We start from the raw sequence: 26,479 nt of genomic DNA on the forward strand, positions 1-26,479 counted from the left end.
CATATCCGCAGGCTATTAAAGGAAGGAGTATTGTGGTCTTGTCGGTCTGCCTGGAATACACCTCTGCTCCCCGTCCAAAAGCCAGGAAGCAAGGACTATAGGTCTGTGCAAGACCTGTGAAAGGTAAACGAGTGGACGGAGGACATTCATCCCACCATTCTGAATCCCTATACCTTGCTCAGCCACCTACTCCCCTCGCAAGTGTGGTATACAACCCTTGATTTGAAAGATGCTTTCTTCAGCATTCCATTGTCAGAAATTAGCCAGCCGCTATTTGCTTTCGAGTGGCACGAGGATGGGGGCCAATCTGGACAGCTTACTTGGACCAGACTGCCGCAAGGATTTAAAAATTCTCCCACCCTGTTTAACGAGGCCCTGAGCCAGGACCTGGAACCCTTTCGCCGGAGCCACCCGCGAGTCACTCTATTACAGTATGTTGATGATTTACTGTTAGCGGCAGAAACCCGAGAGGAATGCAACGAGGCTACTGAACACCTGCTAACGGAATTAGGTGAGCTGGGATATCGGGCGAGTGCCAAGAAAACCCACATCTGTAAAAGGTCAGTGACATATCTGGGTTATCGGATCACAGACGGGGCAAGATGGCTGACTGATGCCATGAAACAGACTATTTTGGCTATCCCATCCCCCACATCCACTAGGGGAGTGAGAGAGTTCCTGGGCTCCGCAGGATTCTGTAGACTCTGGATTCCGGGATTTGCAGAGATAGCCAGACCCTTATATGAGGCCAACAAAGAGGCTCCGGATTGGAGATGGGGGGAAAGAGAACAACAGGCCTTTGACCAGCTAAAGGACGCTCTTTTACAGGCCCCTGCCTTAGCCTTGCCAGATCCTACAAGACCATTCACTCTATTTGTAGATGAAAAAAAGGGGGTAGCCAAAGGAGTCCTGACCCAACAACTAGGCCCCTGGAAGAGACCTGTGGCATATCTTTCCAAGAAATTAGACGCAGTAGCAGTGGGATGGCCCCCCTGCCTCTGCATCATAGCAGCCATCGCCATGCTAGTGAGAGAAGCCGATAAATTAACTTTTGGACAGGCCCTTTGGGTAATGGCCCCTCACCCGGTGGAGGGAATCCTTAAAGAACCCCCCAGGAAATGGATGACAAATGCCAGGCTCACCCACTACCAGGGGCTCTTGTTGGATTCCCCTTGAGTGCCGGCCTGCAGATCTAGATAGAATCAAGGTCACTTTCATTGAAGCTGGCAAAAAGGACACCCCAGAATGGATACAAGGAAGGGCATGGGGAATTGTATTTTATAAATATGGTGGACACTCTGGCTCAACCATAGTAGTCAGATTGAAAACTGAGCCCACGGGGCCACCGTCCACAGCAGTAGGCCCTAATAAGGTACTTAGGCCACCCTATGTAAAGCCACCTCCCCAACCTTCCACAACTCACCACCTTCCCTCAACCATAGCCGTGGCTAATGTTACAACTCCAAGACCATCAGGAACCAGCCCTCCCCTGGTGAGGCCCAGTCTCATGACCGGATCTAAAGACCCCCTCTGGGACCTAATGGGCGCTGCCTTCCTGATGTTAAACCACACCAACCCTAACATGACTAACTCCTGTTGGTTATGTTATGATGTGAGGCCCCCATTCTATGAGGCAATAGGGCTAAACACCACTCACAATACCTCATCTGAGGAAAACCCCACTCAGTGTTCCTGGGGAGACCGTAAGAGAGGTCTGACCATACAGCAGGTAAGCGGCCAAGGAACCTGCTTAGGAAAAGTGCCAAAGAATAGACGAGACTTATGTACTGTTATTAACGCCAGTTCTACCTGGGAAAATGCTATTAAATGGGTAATTCCAAAGGACAATGGGTGGTGGCTATGCTCGCGGTCCGGACTCACCCCGTGCCTATCAACTAAGGTGTTTAACAGCTCTAAAGAATTCTGTGTTATAGTGGCTGTGCTGCCCCGCATCCTCTATCATTCGGAAGAGAGTCTATATTCATACTGGAATACAAAAATGGTTGAAAAAAGGAAAAAGAGAGAACCTATTTCCACAGTAACTATTGCTACCCTACTCAGCCTAGGGTTAGCGGGAGCAGGAACCAGCATAGCTTCTTTGGCCACCCAGCAGAAAGGGATGTCTTCGCTGCGCGCAGCCATAGACGAAGATATAGAGAGAATAGAAACCTCCATTAGCCACCTAGAAAAATCCCTCACTTCTCTGTCTGAGGTAGTACTTCAAAACTGACGAGGTCTGGACTTGTTGTTCCTCCAAAAGGGGGGACTATGTGTTGCTCTAGGGGAAGAATGTTGTTTTTATGCTGACCATACCGGAGTTGTTCGTGACTCCATGTCTAAACTTCGAAAGAGCCTGGAACAAAGAAAACAAGAAAAAGAGGCTGGGGAAAGCTGGTTCGAGTCTTGGTTTAACCAGTCCCCATGGTTAGTTACCCTTTTATCTGCACTGGCAGGGCCAATAATAATCTTCCTATTACTTGTTACCATAGGACCCTGGATTCTAAACCGACTTATGACTTTTGTCAAAGGTCGAATTAATACTATCCAACTTCTGGTCCTCCGCCAACAATATCAGGCTCTTCATTCCCTTGAGAATGATTCCTCAATTTAGGCCATAAGAAAAGGGGGGAATGAAAGGGATAAGAAGGAATGAGATGTCTCAGCAGACCCCACCCCCCTGTTGGAGAAACCGGTACCAGATGCCCCGTGTAGATAAGATAAGCAGGGCAGCATGGGTCGGCTCGGGGATATAGAATGTGAGGAATGTGAGAAGGTTGCGAAAGATGACGAGATGTACGTGCAAGATGTGCTCTGCCTGCTTGCTCAATGTTGATAACTAAAATACGCGCGCAACTGCTGACCTTTTACTCTGTGTTACAAAATCATTGGTTAAGTGCTGCGCGGGCTTTTGCTGTAACGGCAGGTAGTGGTCTATATAAGATTTCCCCTAAAGAGGCTCAGGGTCGTGTTTTCCTAACCGGTCCTGCGTGTCCGTGTGGGAGCTCGACCCTGGCTAGCCAGCCCAATAAACTCTGCTTTGTTGATTGCATTCACGCCTGGCTCTCTGTCTCTCGGGGGAATAGGATTCCCGTTCCTAACAAATACCACCTAATACAATATAAATAGCTGTTATAATGTTTTGTTCAAGGAATAGTGACAAGAAAAATAAATCTATAAATGTTAAGTTTCAAAACAAACAATATTTATTCTGAATATTTTCAATACCTGGTTGGTTGAAACCACAAATACAGAATCCATGAATATTGAGAATCCAATGGGCATGTGAAATACTTAGTGTTGAGACTGACACATGGTGTGAGCTATATAGGAGTTTGCTCTTCATAGGGAAAACACGTTATTAAGAAGGGGGAATTGAGGTGGACCTGGAAGTAACATGTAGAAAATACAAAAAAGACAGAAGCTACAATGATTAGACATTGGATGCCTTTGGGAAATTGAAGGAAGAAATACAATAGTGTTTGACACATAGGAAGTATAAAAATAATAGTTATATTATTTGTTGCAATTGTTTTTACAAACAAGTTGCCTACTTTATTGTATTTAATTTCTATTTCTAGCCAATAATCATAATGGTGACAATTTGATTATTCACATACATTTGAGACAAAATTTTAATGCACTATGTATTTTAATATGAATTCTTCCTATGAATGAATGTGGTGTGGATAAATTGTGCAGAACTAACAACAATGGTACATAGACCAGAAGATGTGCTTGAACACAGTGCATGAGGGATATGAAAAAGCAAGAAGTCTGGACCTTATTCAGTCAGCAGAAGAACATCACCAAAAAACTTATAGTAAGTCTAGCTTCTGAGAATAGGTTAGAATTGAAGAGGGGGCAATAGATATGGGTAAAGGCCACATAGTGGTTTGGTCAGCAGGATTATAACAAGGTTCTGTCTTAACCAGTGGTCTTGATCTTCTCACTGCATCATGTCTGTCTTTTATGAATTCTGCTGTCATCCACCATGGTCTACTGAGACAGAATTGAATAATAACATTGCTTAAAAGAAGTGTGCCAGTGAGTCAGAGTTAAAAATTCATCTCTGAAGCTGTCTACCTTTCACAAATCATAGACTATCAGTATTCTTAGCTTTGAAAAGAATGGTGTTTGCTCACAGTTTGATGAATGTAAAAAATTCAGTTTTCTGAGTATTTGTCTATTAGATTTCTGATACAATTTTCTGTTGCACATACTGTTTGATAATACCCTTAAGATAAAAGGAATTAATAAAGTAATTTGAACTTATGTCCACTCTTTACAACCTATAAGAGTTTAATTCACTGTTAGTGTTTCTAATTACTTTGTGGGAATTAAGTGAGAAGTTAATGCTTAATATGTGGTGGGTATTTTATTTTCATGTTAAGATCAGAAATGTCCTACCAGAGGGAAGCTTCATAGTGCAATGAATGCAAGCAAGGAGGTGGGGATCTGACTATTTTTTTCCTCTAGGGAAACTGACACTTACTAATCATGTGACCTAAGATAGTTGCTTAGTATATTTAATTGAAAATATTACTACCTATTCTCAAGAGCTATTATGAAGACTTATTGAGGTAATACTGTTAAAATGCTTAAGATATTTCCTGAAAAATAGTGAGTATTTCAAATTATACAATGCTCAAAATAAAATAAAAAGATATCTAATCATGTTTGTGCTAGGACACGTCAGAGCAATGACAGCCATAAGTAACTGACAGTTCTTGGCATGAGATGACTTTAACTGTTCTCATAAAATTTAAACTTGCTTTTATATCTTTCAAAGTCAGCTACTTCTCTCTCATCCAGAATATTATATCATATAGTGTCAGCCTTTAGTTCTTTTTTGTCCTTGTTTGTCCTTAAATGCAAGACTAGGAAGGCAATAGACACTGAATGAATGCTGTGGAATATAATAATTGAAACTTAATTTAATATGTCAAGCTATATAATTTGTGCATTAATCAGTTTTTAATTTAAAAAAAGAACAAAAAAGAGTGCACTTCATGATTTAAGTCTATGTTTTTCTCAAGCAAATTTGTATATTAATTATTTTAAAATCTAAAGTTTAACTGCATTTATTCATATTAGTAATTCATAGCAAAATACAAGTTGCATTAAAATTATGAAACAAAATATATGTGAATAAGCATGATTATGGCTAGAAGTGATTAGTAAGTTACATACAATGAAATAGGTATCTAGGTTTCAGAAAAGAAATAGCAGCAAATCATACTGAAAATTTTTTTGATATGGTCAAAATTATTTTGGATTAGATTAATTACATTCTAATTATTAAATTGGAATGTAAACTAGTTTTTTAATCCTCACAATAATGCTACAGATTGCTGTTGTGCTCATTTTCTGAGGACACTGAGGTACAGAAGGGTAAATAAAATTGTAAGTTCTTAGTCATAGTAGCAAATGAACTCATACAGTTAGGTCCCAGAGGCTACAAAGGGAGAGATACCATTTACATTATGAAAATGGTCTTCATGTATTTGTAATTTATCTTGTTTAAAAAACAAACACTTGTGATGACAATTTGTGTGCTTCCAACATTCATGTTTAAGTTTTTATAGTCACAGCATATATATATAGTATTCAAAAACTTTTTCCCAGGTGTTATCTTTCTTTACACAAAACAAATATTTAATTTGTTAATTAAAAAAGACCTGCTGACTAGCTTAATAATTCCAATGCATTTCCAACCTGTACACAGGGCAAAATAACAGCTACAGAAACATGAGATAAATGAGACACATTTCTCTGTTATGAATTAAAATTTATGTTGCAAATATGTATTTTCTTTTTCCAAAAAGTTATTAAAAATAAAATAAAATGGATGCAGTTGTTAGGTAGCAGTTACTTATGAGTGATGGATGAGGCAGGATAATAGATAAGGAGACAGGGAAAATATTTGAATAAATAATAAAAGGACCAGACTCAGACATTAAAACTAGAAAGTAAAACCTAAAAAAGCCAGAGCAGCTAGCCACTCCCTCCCATCTCTTTTCAGATGCAAAGTTACAGAAACAAGGAGACTTAAGGCTAGCTGTATCTGAACTGCAAAGTGCCTTGATGAGTGAGGGGCAAAAGGAATGAAAAACATATCTAGCAAAGAGAAGTTCTAAGGCACACCTAGGGTCCCTGTGATTTAAGGGACCTTGGGTGTCATCCCTGGATGATATCTCCCTGTTTTAGCAGCTATTTTAGCCATCCAGACCCACTAGTTTAATTGACCACATGTATTTCCCCAGCTGGGAAAGTATAAGCCAAGCCAAGAGGAGGACAGCCATTTCGAGTCTTACTCCCATTTCATGAATAGGGAGTAGGAAATGTTTTTCCCCATTTCTTCCCACCTTTATCCTGTTACACTAAGTTCCTTTTCAATAAGGAATTACCATTACCCTTACTACTTTTGTGTCTTGCCTGAATACTTCTCTTGCTGGTGCAAGAACTGAGGTATATACCAGTGCTAACTCTTCTGGTCACATATGAGAAGTTAGGACCTAGAAAAAATTAGACAGTAAGGAAATGGCCCACAGTGATAGAAGAGAAGCAGCCATTAAGACCCAAGTCAGTAGACCATAAAGTTAGAAAACCATGATTGACTGACATTTGACCCCTGGACTAAGGAGGAATAGAAAACAACAGATGGGGCCAACTGAAGAATGTCTGCAGAACATCTGCAGGACTGCTAACCCAACCCACCATAAGCCTATTGTCCTTTAAGGGTCAGGTTATAGTAAAGAACCAATGAAAAGTGTACATTCCTAAGGCCTGATTAGCATTCCTGATTAAGCAACACACTCTTCAACCAAATAAATAGCCCTAGACTGATCAGAGCTTCCAGCAACCCATGTGGGTCCGCTCCCTCTCTCATGGGGACTGTGTCCTTTTGCTTAATAATCAGAACTTGCATGAATCAGGAGTTCCCCCGCTCTGAGCTAAGAGCAGTATCCTGATTTCCCAAGAAGACTCAGGTATCATCTTAACCCTGAATGTTGTGACACTTAAGCCAATCAGGTTGAGTGAAAGCCTTTAGTCCTGCACAAATTTTTCTTTAAAATAGTTACTAAAAAGAAGAATAAATCTTTACATATAACTTCTTCTTAAATAGACTAAGGTTTTGGAGAATGGATTAGTATTCTCAGACTTCCATGTAAACTGTATTTTGGGATGGAGGAAGGGCAACAATCAACAGCTCTACTAGTTGTATCCTCAGAAATCAGACCACCTTATTTCTTCCTCTGTTTTATCATCTTATCATTTTTGCTCCTGAACGGTAACACTTATATACACGCCTCTGTATTGCTTAGCATCTGCAAATTTCTGGTCTCTATTATCTCATTAGTTACATGGCATCATAATTCTGTGCATTTCTTATGCTTTTTAATTTCTCACATGGCATCCCTATGGTTCTCTTACATTTCAGTTTCTATCAATTGTTACTATTTAAGCTTACCATGAATATATTTTCAGAGGAAATATCTGATTGGAACTGCCCCTTGAGTGTACAGGGTTGCTGATGAGAGAAAGCTGTTTTCCTCAGAACTTGGCAACTTCATCACTAAGTGGGCAGAGTTTTTACTTTGTGGACATAAGTGGCACAGTAATATTCTATTAGAAAGGCTGCCTTAAGGCATGTACTATTTGCAAAAAAGGGAATAAAACTCAAAAAGAAGTAAGAATGAAGGAAGGAAAGAAAGGAAGAATGAAAGGAGGAAAAAAAGAAAGAAAAAAGAAAAAGAAAAGAAAAGAAAAGTTTAGGAGCCAGGGGTCTAAGTTGTTACTGTGAGTGAAAGGCAATTGAAAGAGAAAATCCAAGAGAGAATGGAACCACAGAGAGGGAGCCAGGATATCTGCATATAAATCCCCCTGCAGCCTTACTGACTCAAATTACTCATGTATAGAACAAGACATAAAAGAAAAAGTTAGGATGCTGCAAAGGCAGAAAATTGCTCAGCAGGGATTTCAACCACTGCCTGGTTATTAATTAGCAAGATAGAATTCAGAATTCTACCAAGCAGCCAGGCACCAGCATTTCAAACTTGTAATCTTAGATACTTGGGAAACTGAGATTTGGAGGATTGAGGTTTGAGGCCAGCCTGAGCAAATAGTTCTCAAGACACCATCTTCAAAATAACCAGAGCAAAATAGATTGGAGATGTGGCTCAAGCAGTCGAGTGCCTGCTTTGTAAGTATGAACCCCTGAGCTCAAACTCCAGTCCCACCCCTCCAAAAAAAATTCTACCAAGAGAGAGGGACTTTGTGTCCTCTGATCTACCTCCATCATTTCATTAATACAAGCAATCAAACAAAAAACAAAATAAAAGACAGGCCTCACCCTATGATTCAACATTCCCAAAGATGAGGAATATGCCTTAGGGCAAAAGGCAAAAAAACATGCTAACAAAGTATAAATCAAAGTTTCCAAAAAACAGGCAAGATAGCTAACCATTTCACTCTTCCTAGGAATGGTGAGATGAATGCAACAGCATATAGAGTCTCTATGATAAATGTACCATGAAGAGATTAACATATAATAAAAATAAATTACTAGACAGATAAAGATCAAGACAAATATGATCAATATCAAGAAATGAAACAAAATTAAAAAGAGCTAAGTGAAGTAAATCTGAAAATGATCTGAAATCAGAAGACATAAATTTAAAAATAATTATTGTAATTAATACTTAAAGGAAAAGATCACAATAATGAGACAGAATCTCAGTATAGAAATGAAAACTGCTTATATATATATATAAACAAATTGAAATTCTTTTTGTTTTTTTGTACAGTACTGAGGTACTCATGCTGCTTGCTAGACAGGAACCCTACTGCTTGAGGTATTACACCAGTCCAACAAATTGAAATTTTGTAACTTAGAAGTATCTAATGAAATAAATCTATCAAATGGGTTTAAGAGTAGATTGTTTGATGAAAGTATTAAGTAGCAGTTAGCCATGATCAACAGGGATATGCAAAGGAAACCTAAAATGTAGGATTCTTCAAGGTCTGAGAGAAAAACACTGAACAGTCCCTGCTAGGATCAAAGAAGTCCACCAAGGTCATGAGCTTTCACAAGATATTTTTGAGTCACCCACCCTAAGGTGGGTCAATATCAGTTCTGAAACCATAAATCTTTACTTAACAAAGCAAAGATCCAGGCCTGTAAACCAGACCCTAGGGGTCAGATAGAGCCAATAGTATTTGGTGCTTTGTAAATCTGTAGGCTTACCCTAGTCCCATGACCTTACCCCATCACTGCAGCCCGTGACTTAAGTAAATCAAGGCGTGTAATACTGTTATATGTTAATGTTCATATTAAAAAGAGGAAAAACTATATTTTGTATGTTTAGATATATGTAACACGCCTCTAGAAAGAAACGTGGGTAGCCATTTCTTTTCCTATAGGGGAATATTGTGAAATGGCTGGAAATAAAGATCAGAGTAAGATGTCAACATTAATTTTACCCATTCTAATGTGGGCAAAGTGTAATTTCTTTGCAGTAATATTTCCCAAACAATTAATGGTATTGAATATTTTTTCCTGTATTTATTAGACATTGATATGTTTGCTTTAATGACTTATCTGTTCAGTTGATTGGGTTGTTTGCTTGATTGATTTTTTGTAATACTTTATAGGTTCCGGCAACAACTCTTAAATACATATGTATTTTTAACTATTCCCTCAATTTGTACCATGCCATTTAACTTTCTTTCCTGTGACTTTTGGTGAACATAAACATTGAAATTTGAACAATTTTTAATTTATTATTTTCTTCCTTTACCACAAACTCAGAAAGATGTCCTCTTAGGATTTTTTGGGGGGACTTTAGAGTTTTAGCTTTTACTTTTAGGTCTGTGTTATACTTGAATTAACTTTTATACAGGGGATTTAGTAGAGTTCAGGACTCATTGTTTTTGTGCACATGCCCACTAATTCCTGGATCATTTATTGTGGAGGCAGTTTCATCCATTGGATGGCCTCAGTGCCTTTGGTGGAAGAAAAATTGCCCATATGATAGGATCTATTGTTTAACTTCTACTTCCTTTCATTGATTTATTAGAGTTCCCTTTTTGTATTAATTACAAAATTTTTGCAGCAATTTTGTTTGTACAGTTTATAAAATCATTTGCTTCAAATTCTCTAGAATTTTTTCCATTCACAGTCTTGAACCAAACAGCTTTACTTTTTTTATTCCTATATTTATGTCATAGATGATTTTTCTTGGCTTATTGCTCTGGCATGGAGCTATAGTACAAGATAAAAATGGTTACAGAATGTTGCAGTCATCTCTACTGGCTCCCACCCCCCATTTCTCCCTCTCTCTCTCTGTATATCTCTCTGAATATTACTGATTGTTCTAGTGATCAAATAAACATCCTATCCTGAATTAATATAAATAACATCTTGAATTAATATAAATACCATTTATCAGAAATGTAAGGATCTCAAAGCAACATAAAATGTTTTTAACAGATACTTAGAAACTGCTTTTGCCAAAAAAAAATTTGCTCTTCAGCTGAGCTCACAAGGTAACTAAAATCCATATAAATGCCTGGCATTTCTGCCTTCATTTTGCATTTGTCTCCTTTACTTTGAATCAGACTCCTGCTTAACACATCACCTACGTGTGTTAAGCATTCAGGTAGCGTCTGCTTAAAACTTATGGTACCGAAACTATCTCATACATTTTCAAGGCTGAAGGCACAAAGATAAGAGTACCTAAGGAATTTTCTTGTTAGCTTTTAGAAAGTCCTGTTTCTGACTCCGAAAAAAGTGACTGAAAATCTTGAGTCACTGGCCTGCATTTGCTGTTGCCTTAGATTCAGGACTAGCAGAGCCTCACGGAAATCACCCCATGATGTGATCACCCCCTAAGCAGAAACAAGCATCTTACGGAAATGATTGTCCCCTCAAGCAATAAGGACTCCTCTAGGGCCATCCTGAAGAACTAGAAATAATGATTCACTAGATCACTTATTGATCAAGACTGCTTAATTAGTAATACCTTTTGCTCCCTGTCACAATTCTTCCTTTATTCAAACCTAAAGCTTGTGTTAGTACCATAAAGATGGGCCAAAAGATTTAAGCTCCATCTTACTTAAGTGGCCACTTTGATTAAAATCCCTTCCTAGCTTTTCATAATTACTTTTGTTTGCTTTGGGGCAAGTGGTGGGATCTGACAAACCCCCAGAGTCAGGCCTGTTTCCTGAGACTCTAGTTCCAATTCCATTTATGCCTTTTGGCTTTTTGGCTAGTGTCCTTACATACATTAATTCTTCACATGGCACAAACCTCAGAATATAATTTTTATTATTCTACTTTTAACCAGTCAATTGGTTTTTAAGGAAATCAAAAAAATAAAATAATGTCTTGCATATTTTTCCAAATATTTATCTGTGACTACTGTTTTTCTTTCTCTTAATCCAAGTTTCCCTCTAGTATTATATTCTTTCTATGTAAGAAATTCACTATCTTTTTTAATATATGTCTGTACCAATAAATTCCTTCTGATTTTATTTTTCTTGAGCATTTTAAATTTTTTTCTTTCATTTTTGAAGAATATTTTCCTGGATATAGAATTCTTAATTTATATTTCTTTATTGATTCTTCTTTGTATTTTAAAGAAGTAATTACATTGTCTTTAAACCTTTACTGCTTCAAGATAATTTAAATGATATCCTTATTATTTTGTATTGTACTGTGTCTTTTCTCTCCTACATGTTTATAAGATATTTCTCCTTATGTTTGAGTTTCATCAGTTTCACCATGATGTGTTGTATGTGCTTTTCCTTATATTAAACTTACTAAGGTTCACAGCTATGTATTTCTAAATCAGATTTGGGCTGACCAGGGCTGGCAGCATGGCTCAAGTGGTTGAGCACCTGCCTAGCAAGTGCAAGACCCTGAATTCAAACTCTAGTACTATAAAAATAAATAAATGAATAAATACATAACTGAATAAACAAACTGGCCAGTATTTTGGTTGACGTTGCTTCTGTATCTTTCTTTTTCTCCTCTTAAGACATCAATTATATGCATATTGGACTATTTATATTGTCTCAGAGATCAGTAAAGCTGTCATTTTTTATATCTTTCTCTCTTATTCAGATTGGATAGCTCCTATTAACTTATCTTCAAGGATATTTACCTTTTCACCTACTCTTGTTACCAGAAAGTCACCCAAAAATGTCACCAAAAAATCAGCACAGCTATCTACCTCAGTTCTTGAATCCAGTGAGAATAATTCAGGCAAGACATGAAAATGTAGTGAAAGTGGTAGGAAAGCTTATTAGGAAAAGAAAGGAAAATACTTTCAATAGACTGCAAGCAGGCCATCTCTAGAGAGAATGAGAAAGACAATTATTTTTACCCTGGAGGAAGACTATATAAAGAGATTATTTATTACATTTATAATACTTTGCATAATTTAAAGATTTCAGTTTAGCACTACTTGAGTCATTGATTCAACTGTTTAATACCAAAATATTGTTATTTTTCTGTTACAACCTTTCTCAAGAATGATAGTAAATGATGATATGATAGTAACATTTAAGATCACTCAATGGTGGAAATTGCCATGTTATTATTATCCTGTGCCAGCATAGCTAATATACAAAAACTAAGCCTCAAACCAGTCCACAGTTAAGTTAAAAACATGTATTAAATTGAAAGTTTATTTTATTGCATTCAGTTAATTTTCAATAACTGAGTACAACTGAATATGTGTTGCAAACACTCTAAGTCAGTCATCAATAAACAAAAAAATGTAGCCATAAATATTAAAAAACAGAGTACACTTTTTTTTTCTTTATTCATTTATTCACATGTGCATACATTGTTTGGGTCATTTCTCCCCCTGCCCCCTGCCCCTCCCTCCAGAGTACACTTTTAAGCCAAATGTTTCGTAAGTCAAAAGAGGCTTTTGACTTTGCTTCTTCATTAAAATAACCCAAAGTAAACAAAAAAATTTAATAACACTTTAGTTTGTTTAACGACTTTCTTTTCTTCTCTTATAGTCAACCTTTCAGAAACATGTTTTTTGTTGTCTTTTCTCCTTTCTATCCTGAGTGGTTTAAAGGAAATTAACTCTCCTTCACTTTTAGAAAATCAGTATCTCCTGAAGACCAGAGAACCCTGACCGTGAGAGGAGATTTATGGGACACCACAGAAGTGAATCAGCTGGGGTGAAAACCTCCATTGAGGAACCCACAGGGCTCCCCAACCAACACTGTGACGTCAGCAGCTCACAAATCCATGTCTATGGTGCCTGATGTTAAACACTGGGCATTGTCTTAGAGGGGCTAACACTTTTTTCAGCCATAATGTGAATATTTGTCTTGTGAAAAGACCATTGTTTTTAGGTTTTTTTTAAAATTTTTATGCTGTGTATTTACTTTTAATTGAAAAAGTAGGGGAAATAAATGTTAAAAATAATTTTCAAATATAGTTGGTTCTTTTCCTCATTCAACTTCCCTATCCTATTTGCTACTCTCTCCAGAAGCAGCTTAGACTACTAACAATCTCTCCATTCTCACTCCTGAACAATTCTACTACTTGGAAACAAATGGTAGTAGGCTGTCTGTAATACACTAACGTAATTACAAAGCTGTGAAAAAAATCTCAGAAATGTATTAGCAGTTAATAATGTAATTTAAAATTAGAAGATGCAAACCACAACTTCCGAAATGTATTTTGGGACCAGGGATAGTGGTTCGTGGCTATAATCCCAGTTACTCTGGAGGCATCATGGCTCACACCTGTAATCCTAGCTACTCAGGAGGCAGAGATCAGGAGGAATGCAGTTCAAAACCAGCCCCAGGCAAATAGATTGTGAGACCCCATCTTGGAAAAAAAAAAAAAAAACACATACAAAGGGCTAGCAGAGTGGCTCAAGCAGTAAAAGCATCTGCCTAGCAAGCCTGAGCCTCTGAGTTCAAGTCTTAGTACCACCAATAAATAAATAAAGTAGAAAGGGCTTGAGTATAGCTCAAGTGGTAGAGAACCTGTCTAGCAAGTGTGAGATTGTAATGTCAAACCCCAGTACAGAACAAAGGTGCTATTTTGCCTCTCATGTCACTTGATTGTAAAACTATACATAGTAAAGTACCTTCAGAAGTAAGAGGTACATCCCAACAGGTTCTAATATAATCCTTTTAAACTGAAAATGAAACCACATAATGGTTCTGAGCTTAAGACAAATAATTCTCACCACTGGCTTTCCCTGACTCCCTGTTTACTTCAAGAGGTGGAACTCTGTCTCAGGGATCTCTTTTCCTCTCTTGGGGAGGAAAAGGTGGAAGTTACTTAGGCACCATTGTTCTGTATCCAGACTAATACCTGATCCAACACATGGCATGACCTGGGGCAGAGCTGCTATAAAAAAGTAATTCTCCTTTAACCTCTCCATGTAAATCATCAGGAAGCTTCCTTCCACTGAGTTACACAAATTTGGTCTTTGACCTCTAGAGTCAGAATTGGCCTCAACAGCTCTTTCAGATGGTGATAGTATCGACTCTTTGATATCTGTCAACTATCATAAAACAAATAGCATTTCATGACAGATGTTCAAATAATGCTGGGTACGTCCAAACTCAGAGTAATGGTCTCTGTATTCCAAGCAAATCAGTAGCATGAAATACTGCAGATTAATGAAATAATCCTCTTTGTTGTATCAAGATTTGGCACCTCTTGCAACTGTGATTTGTGATATTGTTCATCCAATTGCAACACCTGTCAGTGTTCTTTCTATGGTTGCTTCAAAAGGCTTTTAGTAAACACCAAATGCTTGAAAAGGTTCTCATGTGTATATGCAGGAATTTTCTGGATCAGCGATTTTTGATATTTAGCAACAAGGTAATCATAATAATTCATAAGCCAAACAGCTATTTAATGATGTATCTGCAGACATTCAAGTGTGACACTTTGAAATGCCCCAAAGAAATGAGTAATTCTATTTGTTCAGCTTTGTGGAAAAGAAAACCTTAACAATATATTGAACATCTTTAAATAAAACCTAAACTCTATAATTAAAGAAAGATTTCCAATAAAAATATTTTCCTAATTTCTATAAAATATCAAACTTTATTCAGGGAGTTTTCAAGAATTCTTATTCACACATATGCATGCATATACGCATATATGTATATATGTTTTATACATACATATAAATTTCTATCTCTAAATTGAAATTAATTTCAGCATTTCTTGGTTTGTAATGTTTGATAAACTATAATTACAGGAAGATATTATATTGAATATAGTATTCAAATGTTTTCATACTTAATAGTTCAAAATTATTTTTATTTAATTGAGACCAACTGGCCTCATTGCTTCTTATAAACTTTGCAATATATATTCAGAAAAAAGGAATAAAAATGAACAGATGTTTCTCCTTAAAGAAGGCAGACAAAAATTTTTCTTACACAATAAATCAGCTGCTAGTAGATTTCCAGGACATTGCTTCAGGCTATTTAGGTATAAAATTAAAAACACACACACACACACACACACACACACACACACATACACACACACACACACACAAAAGATCTACCTCTGTGTGGATCCAAAATTGGTAGAGTAGATTGAACTGCAGATGAACAGCATACACTGAAGGTGGTATGAAGAGGGCCAGGGGAGAGTAGAAAATCTTTAAGATAAAAAAATTTAATTAATTGACACATGATTTCTCAACATAAAGCATCATTAATGAAATTTCATCAGCAAATATACTTTATTCTATATATGTTAACATACTTGACTTTGTAACATTAATTTTTCACATGGTGACAAGGTTGCAGACTTGTTGGAGTTAAGTCCACTAAAATTTTAAATTTTAATATTGTCTGGTTAGAATATCATATGTTATAAATTATTTACTTAATTTTGAAAGAATTGATGTATTTCCTAGGAGTAAAGTGAGTTCTTGTATTCCTTACTGAAATAAAGTGTAGAAGCATGTGCATTTGTACCCTCACAACTCCCCAATTCTGCATTATGATCTGCCATTTTTAATAAGATGAGATTGTAACAAAAGAAAATAATTTCAAATAAAGGAATGGTAGAACATATCTTTCCATTTTAAATTTGTTTTAATATTGTTGATTAAAGGAACCATATCTCCTAATTTTTAAGTTATTAAAGTAAGTGAAACAATGTAGTGCCACAGTGGAAACAAATTATGAAGGTCCATATTTCCTAACAGACAGAAATGCCTCTGCTTTGCGAAAACAACTTTTGCTTAAACCACAGAACTGCTTAGAATCAACTCATGAGCACGATCTGCTGTGTTCTCTTAATGACTTTGATCCCCCAGAGTGGTTTCATGTTGAAAGGAAACATTTTATTAAATGAAAAGTCAAACAACCAAATAAGAATTAAAAGAATCTTACTTTCAGTTCACATTTCTGATTTTATAGAGTTCATACTTCTAAAAGTCTTGGTATTTTAGAAACATTTCTTCTCAATGTTATAATTTAATTATTAGTTTAAAACTTTGCATTCTCAGGCAAAAAATGTCATTTCCTAGATGTTTAGTAGTGACTATGCATTTGTAGTGACTTTTACATAAACTTTTCTTTCTGTTTCTAAACTGAAATCATGAAGAATATCAACTGGCATCATAAAACATGTTAGTTTTATTATTTATAAGTGGATTATTAAGCAATGCGTTAGATTAATGAGTGAGAAAAGAATATGATATTCTTATTCAAGAGATATTCTGGGATCCATTCCTGCAATCCCAGCTACTCCAGAGACATAGGAAGGGGGATCCAGCACTAAGCAAAATCATGAGACTCTATCTGAAAAATAATCTAAAAGCAAAAAAGGGCTGAAAGTGTGGCTCATGTGGTAGAGGGAGGCCCTGAGCTTAAACCCTGGCAATGCTAATTAATTAACTAAGCTTTTCAGTCATGCTTCCAGTACAGTCTCCTGTGTAATATTCACAAAGTTCTTAAACTGCTCCAGGACTCAAGATAATGTTGAAGAAAGCCATCTGAATCTGGTCACCTTTTTGATTTTGAAACGTCTATGACACTATGATTTAATTTTTGTGATGTAGTAGCACAATCAATCAAGGACAAATATTTACAACCCAGAAGTAGCCTAGGAGAGCAGGCTCAAATTAAGGGACATTTTGAAACCTCCTCTTGGAGATGTGAGGAAAAATGTAAAACAGCTTATTTTGGAAGCTTAATTAATAAGCACTGGAAAATAAATATTTATAGTTCAGTAGAATTTCCCAAAGCTTGTAGAAATAGTCCCTTGAGATAATAATAGCTATTATGGAAAAGGTGGTTCTGTGCTAAGAAGTGGGTTAAACAGGGAAGTTTCTAAAAGGACTTGTAACCCTTTTAATGTGAATTTAATATGAGTGAATGTCCATCAGCCCACAGGATACTTTTTTGTTGGATTTCCCATAGGCTTACATTTCCTAAAAACTCATTCTATGAAACAATTTCCTAATCTTACAAAGCAATAAATATAAGCATGATCTAACTATTAGAAAAATGAAAACATCATGAATTCCATGTCCTTTTTTCTTGTGGTGCTAGAATTAAACCCAAGGCCTTGAGGGAGTAAGGCAAACACTCTATCTCAGGGCTCCATCCTTGGCCCTTGAATTTTTTGAGATAGGATCTTATGTAGCTTAGGCTGGCATCAAACTTGCCATCCTCCTGTCTCAGTTTTCTGAGTCCTGGGATTACAAGCATGTACTTCACCAAAAATTCTCATTTTAAATAAGAAGTAGAGCTACAGGTCAGGGAATAATCCACATGAATCACGTGTGCTCATTCTTTGTGATTAACATAATGATACAAAAGGAGCCTTAGTAATTTTTATAATTTAAAGCAGCTTAGTAAATGTGGTCCAGATATGAGAATTCTTAATTTTTTTTCCATTTGCAGCACTGGGAATCAAACCCTTGGCCTTGTGGATGCTAAGCAAATACTCTACCATTGCTGCACATCCACAGTCCACTTACCTTATTTTCTACTTCCAATGCTGCCATTTCCAAATCTTTTGTAGTCTTTAAAACCAACTTAATTGGCACATCTATCATAAATCCTTAAATGTACTAACACGGCTGAAGAAATTTCTCCTTTCTCATGCTCTGTAACTTTTAGTACTTTTCCCCAAATATTTCCACTTTTACCATGCATTCACGTCCACATCATTCTGACTCCAAGACTTGTTAGCCTTCAATTACACTGATTATTTTATTATCTTTTGAGAGAACTCTTACTAGAAATCTTAAAATAGTACCATAAAACTGAGAAATAACCTAAAGCTGTGCAAGGAAATAATAACCATAAGACACAGGTGGTCTTATCTTAGCAGATAGAAAGCAGATTTTATTGTTTTACAAGTGAGTGATGCAAGCAGGGGTTGAGTAAATTGGCATCGCAAAGCAAGAAAGGAGGCATCTGGAGGTGTTCCTCTAATAGAACTATTGGTGAGGGAGATTTTGTTTGTTTATTTTTATGTGATTTATTTTAAGTTTGAGAGACATGAATATACACATGTTGGAAGGAGCAAGATGAGATGAAAAGAGTTATGTTAGAGTACCTGGTTGGACAAGATCCAAGAAAGGAAATAAGACCAGATCAATGTCACCATCCTAAAGATTAGACTTGCTGAAGAGAAGTGAATATTTTCTCTAGAGGAGTATGTTCCAGAGGTAAGAAAGCACATTCACCTGTGAATTTATAAATCTTAATTAGAGACAAAAGAAGAAGTAGAGAGAGGCAAAACACAATTTTCTGTTAAGTTTTACTTTTTTTTTTTTTTGACAGTACTGGGGATTGAATTCAGGGCCTATGCACTTTCTAAGCAAGTGATCTACCACATAAGCGATAATACCAATCCCTTTTACTGTAGTTATGTTTCAAACAGGGTTTCCAGTTTTTACCCGGACCAGCCTGGACCTTGATTTTCCTATTTATGTTTTCCATGTAGCTGGAATGACAGCATACGCCAACACACCCAGCTTTTATTGGTTGAAATAGGATCTCATAAACTTTATCTTCCCAGACTGGCCTCCCTAGTATATGGGATTACAGACTTGAGCCATTGAATCTGACTCTGTGAAGTTGCATATACGCTCATGAGGCAGTAACAGAGAAGCTAAGTTGAAAAGACTGTGAAATTCTAAACTTCTCTAACACAGAGAGGGAAAAATAGAGAAGTCTCAAATTTGTAGTCTACCGAGCAGTGCTGAGGGCTCAGCTTTATCTGGAAAGCCCTACTTAGAGAAGAACCAAATTGCCCAGCCATGCTGAAGGATGTCCCAACATTCAGCATCCTGGAGATGGAGAAGGTGGAGTCATTTTTCAGGCGTTGGGGATTTCAAGTCAGACCTTACAGAGGTCATGGCTTCGGGTTTGCCAGAGTCATAGAAACCAACCACCTTAGGTTGCCTGATGTAGGAAATAAACCTGGGAAGAGATGACAAACTGGGAAGAAAAGCGGGACTTGGAAGAGGAGAGGTGTCAGCTGCTAAACTTCTGAACAAAATCGTTGAAGTGTGTAATCATTTTAAAATAAATGAAAAATTGTACTCTTTAGCTCCAAAATTTATTGTCTATTCTACTTTAAGAGTTATAAATATCTTAATAAACTTCCCTAATGTCTTTATTTCTAGGAGTCTCAAGTTTTTAAAATAATATTGCTTAGACAAAAATAAAGATTTTAGTTTTCCCTCAGAATTGAGGTACTAAAGTTTGAAGAATAAAAGAGTATGCTTCATATTCCTTAAGTCTATGATTGGTAATGAAAAAAAAGGAGAAAAAAACCCAACTTCTATTTACAGACAGAGAATATGGATATCCACACTTGAAACATATTTAAACTTCATGTTTGAATGAATACTTATTTTTCTAAGAAAATCAATATCTTAAGTAAACTGGACCTATTTTTGTAGTCCCATCCCTATCTCTTACTCTTTACTTACTGCATACTAGCAGACATGACATACTATTATGAGTAGAATTACATTCTCCCAAAAGCATATGAAAGGCTTTAGCATCTAGTACATCAGGATGTGACCTTACTTGGAAAAAGTGTCTTTACAGAGGTCATCAAGTTAAAATGAGTTAAGTAGACTGGGCACTACTACAATGTAACTTGTGTCCTTATGAAAAATGGCAATGTAAAGACCAACATGCACATGGGAGAATACAAGTGAAGATAATTGAAAATACAGTGATATAGCTACAAGACAAAGAATGTCAAATATTCCCTACAAACCACCAGAATCTAGGTGAGAAGATGAAACCAATTCTCTTTTCTTGCCCTTAGAAGGATCTAGCCCTGCTGACAGCTTGATTTCAGACCTGAGTCCTCCAGAACTGTTAAGACAATACGTTTTGCTCTGAACCACCCAGTTTTCTACTTTGTTCCAGGAGTCTTCAGGAAATACATACACACACACACACCACACATTCTACTTGCCATTCCTTAAACTCACCACATTTTTCCGTACTTTTGTGTTCTTACAGATATTGTCTTTCTTCATAACACTCCATTTACAACCTTGTCCTCTGCAAAATGTTATTCTTCTTACAGATTTGGCTCAAGCATGAGTCCTCTGTGAATTTCCCTGTGACTCACAGCAGTTCTCAGCAGCCTAATCACTTCTAACAATGGCTGCCTACTTGTCTGACTCCCTACTTGTCTGACTCCCCCAAGGAAAGCCTTCACCTTGAGAACACAAGCTCACCTATTTCTACACCCCCAACCTCTGCTATCATGCTGAGACCTGCCAGTCAAGAACATATATGAACAAGACCAGTGGGTACACTTCTTCAAAAAGATCTATAGCATATAAAGGATGAGAGTACTTTAGCCAGTTGTACATTTTTAAAAAGTGACAATAAGATGAGACTCCATGCACAACTCCTGACTTCATTTTTACTTGTTTATCCTTTATTGTAAGGACTACAAATGAATATCAGATTTCTGTAAAGAAAGACATTAAAAATCCTCAGTTCCTTACCCTATAGGACATTGATAACACCCAATTCATGGGATAATCAGTAAGGAGTAAATGAATTAATATCTATGACGCGTTTATAACAGTACCTGTTACAAAGTAAGTACTGAACAAATATTTGCTAAAGAATTCAGTAAATTGTAAATAGTTGAAAAAAATCAGAGAACTTTTTTTTTTACTAAATTTCATGCTGACTTTGCAAACTACAGCGTTTCCATTTTCCTGATGTATGCTAGATTTGAGGCTCGACGTTGGTAAAGACTGAAAGCAGCAAATAGCTTCATTTATTTAGCCATCTTTGAATGGTGTTGAGGGTAGTGAAGGATGCCTTGGAGTGCTGAGGCAAGACTGTGAGAGAAGCTTTGTTTCTTTACTTCATGGGGGCGCAAGGCATGCTTTCCTTTCGTGACAGAGAGTTATGGGAATGTTATTCCCAAGGCATTTGAATGCATTACATCAAAGTTGTTAGTTTCTTATATCTTTATTTGTTCACATTTGTCTTTATGGAACTCCAGCTTCCACACTGAAAAACAGTCTTTGCTTATGTAGTTTGGCTGAGAGTACTATGTAATAAAAAAGATCTGAGATTTCACAGGGGTTTCTCTGCAGTATTATATGTAATATAAAAACAGTATCACACATGAGAAATACACTTGATATATTTCAAAGAATTTCCACCCTCATTATTTAAGGTGATTTTCAAAATAACCATAAGCAAAGGCAGAGGAAATATGAAGAACCCTACCTCCTGTACAAAGTTAGTAAGACTCAAACATTGACAGCTACAGAATGGCAAAGCTAGCCAACAACTGAACTAGACCCAGGATCCAGGTTCAATATAAGTCAATTATTTTTTCTAATTCAGAAATGTAATAAAAATATTTTTGAAATTATTATGCTTAAAATAATATGGATTTTCTAACAGAATAATGTGGATTTTAATAAAAGCTTTCACAATTTGGTGTTATTTCTGATTTATGATAGTGGGTAAAATTTACCTCTCCTTAAATTGTTAATATGTTATAATCACATTTTACTAATTCTTATAAAATTTAATATCAATACCAGCCAAAGAACAAAACAATTTTAATGACCAAGAGATGCGACAAAGCTAAAAATAATACTTAACCTACTCATTTAAACTAAGTGTATTGATCATTAATTTACTATGGAATAGAGAGAAATAGCTCCTTGAAGGAAGATAGCTATTATTTCCCATTCAATACTAGCTACATATGCAAGACAAATGTGTTAAAATAAGTATATTTTATAGGAAAAAGTAAAGAAATTTTATCATATATTCTATTATATAATTTTTGGAAGGTCTAATAAATAAAAATGATTGATTTTAAATGACAGATTTAAACTACTTAAACTATTTCACGTTTGTGTCTTTACCAGTTTGACACTGGCCTTATCCTCTAGTTTACTTAGTAAAATTTCCATTGCCACATTTGTTTTGAAAACTACAAAGCTTTAATTCCATTCATTTATGTCACGTGTATTTATGAAGCTTTGGCTGTGTGCCAGCCTCTTTATATATACTAGGTGTAGGGTGAAAATAGATTTGACTCATTTCTCTTACAGCTTATAGGCTATCATGAAAGATAATAAATATTATACATGCAAGGGCTTTTGAGATAAAAATTAAAAGGAAAAATAAAACAATAATAGCAAAACATAGAAATGGACAAAGTTAAGAAGGCACCTATCTGGACGAGAGGAGATGAATGAGCTAACTCTCAAAGATATGCCAATCAAAAGTAAAGGGAAGATAATTTTCCAGACTGTGACAATGAGGTATTAAGGCATTATAGCATAAGATACTGAGAAAGTAGAATATCAATTTTTTAATGTATAGAAGGGATGACAGCAGAGTATGTGGAACTTGAAATATGAGAGAGAGAGAGAGAGAGAGAAGTAGGACCAGTTTTAACTCCTGCACGTCATAGGAGTCTATCATATTTTTCCTCAAAACTAAAGAGGGGTTTAGCTTGAGCAGAGTGGTATTTGGAAAGGTTACAGAGGATTTTAGATTGGAAGATTAAGAATGGAAAAATGAAAGCTGAGTGTGATGGCTCATGCCTGTAATTCCAGCTACTCAGGAGGCAGAGACTGAGATTGGGAGGATTGTGGCCCTAGGCAGCCTGGGGAAAAATCAACAAACCAGGCTTAGTGGTGTAAAGCCAGCTACTTGGCTGGCATAGGTAAGAGGATCTGCAGTCTGAGGCTGGTACCAGGCAAAAACACAAGGAAAGGAAAAGGAAAGGAAAGGGAGGAGATGGGAAGGAAAGGGAGGGAGGAAAAGCGAAGGAAAGGGGAGGGAAAGGGAAAGGGAAAGACAGGAAAAAGTATAGAAATGAAAAAGAATAGAAAAATGAAGAATTTCTTTAGAATAATGGCCAATTAAAAATAGTATTGACTGATACTTTGTTACATATTATAATCTAGGAATATCAGGAAAACAGGTACATTGTTGATGAGAGTAGATATAGTGACTCTGAGTATGAAAATGTATCTATGTACATGTAGGCGTGCTTTCAAATAAGGTATTTATGTGATCATAATTTGATAGATATATTTATAACAGAAGAGTTGCAAAGGTAGCACAGTGAGTTTTCTGAATCCTTCATCTTATTTCTTCTATTACTAATATTTCCATGTTGCATTTGCCCCTCTAAGAAATCCATGTTGATATTTTAGTATAAATTAAACTCCATACTTACTTAGATTTCACTGGGTTTTTGGGTTTTTTGTTTGTTTTTCCTAATGTCTTTTCCATGTTTTGGATTCCATATATGATGAAATGCTCATTTAGTCTTTATATCTTTTATCCTCTTCCAATCTGTGACATTTTCTGAAATATCCTTGTGCTTTACAACATTTGCAGTTTGAAAGAGTACTGGCTAATTATTTTGTAAAATTCCCTCAATTTGGGTTTGGCACATAGTTCGATTGTTTTTGTGGAATGAAGACCACAGGGCTGAAGGACCATTCTACCATATCTTACCAAGTGTTCATGGTATCACCATGACCTATCACTGCTGATAATAACTTTGATCTAGGATCAAAGTTAACATTTCCTTCTGTCTACAGTTGGTCATTTCCTCACCCAGCCCACACTCAAAGGGGAGGAGAGTAGCAGTATTTTACATATGTTATATGAAATTCCTGAAGAGAATGCATCTCCCATTTATCTGTCCCAATCTTATTTCTTCAATCATTTACCTATATGTATATGTTCTGGTTTCAAAGGTATTTATTTCATAACTTGGTTTATGATCCATACTACATTATCTATTTTGTTGTTCAATTACTTCTCCAGATTTTTGCCATTGGGACTCTTTCTGGTTGGCTCCTGTGCTCCTCTAACAATCTGTCCTTTTACCTTAAAGCATTATATTAAGATATGTAATGAAAGATTAAAGTAGTGGACAAAACCACATATCGCAGTTGACAATAAATAAAATGGAACTTTAAATAGCACTCTATAAATTGCAGTTCTTTTTAGGTAGGTAATATTAAGCTTAAAATTGTCTTAAAATGCAAATAGTATTGTTAGAAATTCTACAAAATTGAATTCTTTGATTACTTTACATGACAAGTCTGACACTCTAATTTTCATGATAATATGGAAGAAACACACTGTAAGCTTAATTTTTACCTGCATTTCACATATCAATTTTCTTTTCAAAGACATGACCCACTTATTATTTGTTCTAAAATATATTGTTACCTTGGTAACTGCCAAACTATAAGACTTATGTTACAGGGTTGATGAGGAGAATCTTACAAATGACTCAGAAAATAAAGAGACCCAAAGACTGCTCTTTGACTTGAATGTTTTGAAAGACCTATTACAGAACATAAGTTATCAGAGAGTCTTAAACTTTCCCTCCTATCATTTAAGGGACATAGAAATGCTGGTCAAGAATCCAAGCAGACTGACAGCCTCTACCTCTCATTTCTCATTGGGTAAGTGCCTCCATTCCTCCTTCCAAAATTAATTGTGATGCATTCCCAATGGTCCTTTCCTTTTTCCTCACATTTTGTGTTCATGACGAAGTGAAATGGATTGTAAGCAAATGTTTTTCTGGCAATAAGATAGGTGTGGCAGGCAGAGTGTTTCAAGTGGTAGAGTGCCTGCCTAGTAAGCATGAGGCCCTGAGTTCAAATCCCAGTACTGCCAAAAAAAAAAAGAAAAAGATAGATGTGAGCCTGGATTTCATTCAGATTTTCACTGATCTGTAACTTTGTATTCATTGATTTAATAGAGGGAATGACCCAAGGGAAACCAGGATGGAGATTACAATAAACTGGGATCAGGTGTCTGGACAGGAGTTCTAACACAGGAATGCTCAATACTGTACAAATGGTGAACTTTTCTGAGATACATTTCTGTAATCTGAAAAAAAGATATGTCATCTCCAAGATTCCTTCTAACTCTAAAATATATAATACTCTGATAAAAATTTCCTTTGATAATTCTTTAGGCAATTAATTCACTATCTGCACTGAGTTCCTTGGAGCAACTTCAAATATAGCTACATACGTTTTGGGGGGCTTTCTATCCCAAAATGCAGGCTATGAAGATTTGAGTCATCCTTAAGGAAAAAGAATTGTGTAAGTCAGGAATGAGTAAAGAATGTTGATGTTATTTTAATCAGCCATATATTCAGCCAATATGACAAAAAGTTTGTCCTTTCTTGCTTAAGAAGGAAGGGTGCACAGTGTCCCAGTATCCATCCCAGGTGACTTCCTTCTCTTCATTAGCCACTTTGTAGACTTAGTTCAGTCTTAAGCTCTGCAGCTGTAAAGTAAGCAGTGTTTTCTTCTGTGTTTAATAATCCAAAGTTCCAGCACCAGTTATAGGAACTCAACAAATGTATATTAATTTCCTTTCTCTATATACTGTTGAGGACTATGTTGCAGATACTATTGTGTTCTCCTTACCCCAGGATGTTACCTTGTCTGGAACTAGGGCTGTTTCAGTTGTACTTAGGATGTGGATTTACTGAGGTAGGATGGGCTCATCATTTAACACAACTAGGTCCCTACTTCAAAAAGATAAATTTCAACAAAGAATCAGCAACAATGCCATGTGGATATTATAGATATTCTGTCATAAGCTTGCCCAGAAACTAGAGAAGACCAGAACTGATCTTTCTCTAGTGCATTCCAAGGGAACACTGCCTTGGCTATACCTTGACTTTGACTTTTGGCTTCTAGAACTGTGAGGCAACAAATTTCTGTTTTTCTAAGTCAACCAATTTGTAATATTTTGTTACAGCAGCCCCCGAAAACAAATACAAGCTCTAACATAGGTCTGTGGTATGATGTGGTTAGGATTAGATTTACTTTAAGCTCAATTCCAGCAAAGGTATTAGAACCATTACAGGCTTATAGATTTGTTTTGCCTTTGCTGCTGTTTGGGTTAGTACTGATGCAAGTATGTTTATCTATGA

General features: G+C 36.3%; 1 protein-coding gene across 7 annotated transcripts in view; it reads right to left on the bottom strand.

Annotated features, from left to right (window-relative positions):
• Positions 1 to 26,479, bottom strand: part of Agmo (alkylglycerol monooxygenase) — a 345,305-nt gene that overhangs the window by 204,292 nt on the left and 114,534 nt on the right. For all 7 annotated transcript variants that reach the window (XR_012445222.1, XM_074065070.1, XM_074065069.1 and 4 more), the window contains exon 5: positions 15,573 to 15,668. Coding sequence is in view for 6 of the 7 variants with exons in the window: in XM_074065070.1 (XP_073921171.1) it covers positions 15,573 to 15,668 (96 nt within the window). In the remaining variant the exon portion in view is untranslated. The remainder of the gene's footprint in view (positions 1 to 15,572; positions 15,669 to 26,479) is intronic.

Source organism: Castor canadensis, chromosome 2 (genome assembly GCF_047511655.1).
Source record: "Castor canadensis chromosome 2, mCasCan1.hap1v2, whole genome shotgun sequence".
Taxonomy (NCBI): Eukaryota; Metazoa; Chordata; class Mammalia; order Rodentia; family Castoridae; genus Castor; species Castor canadensis.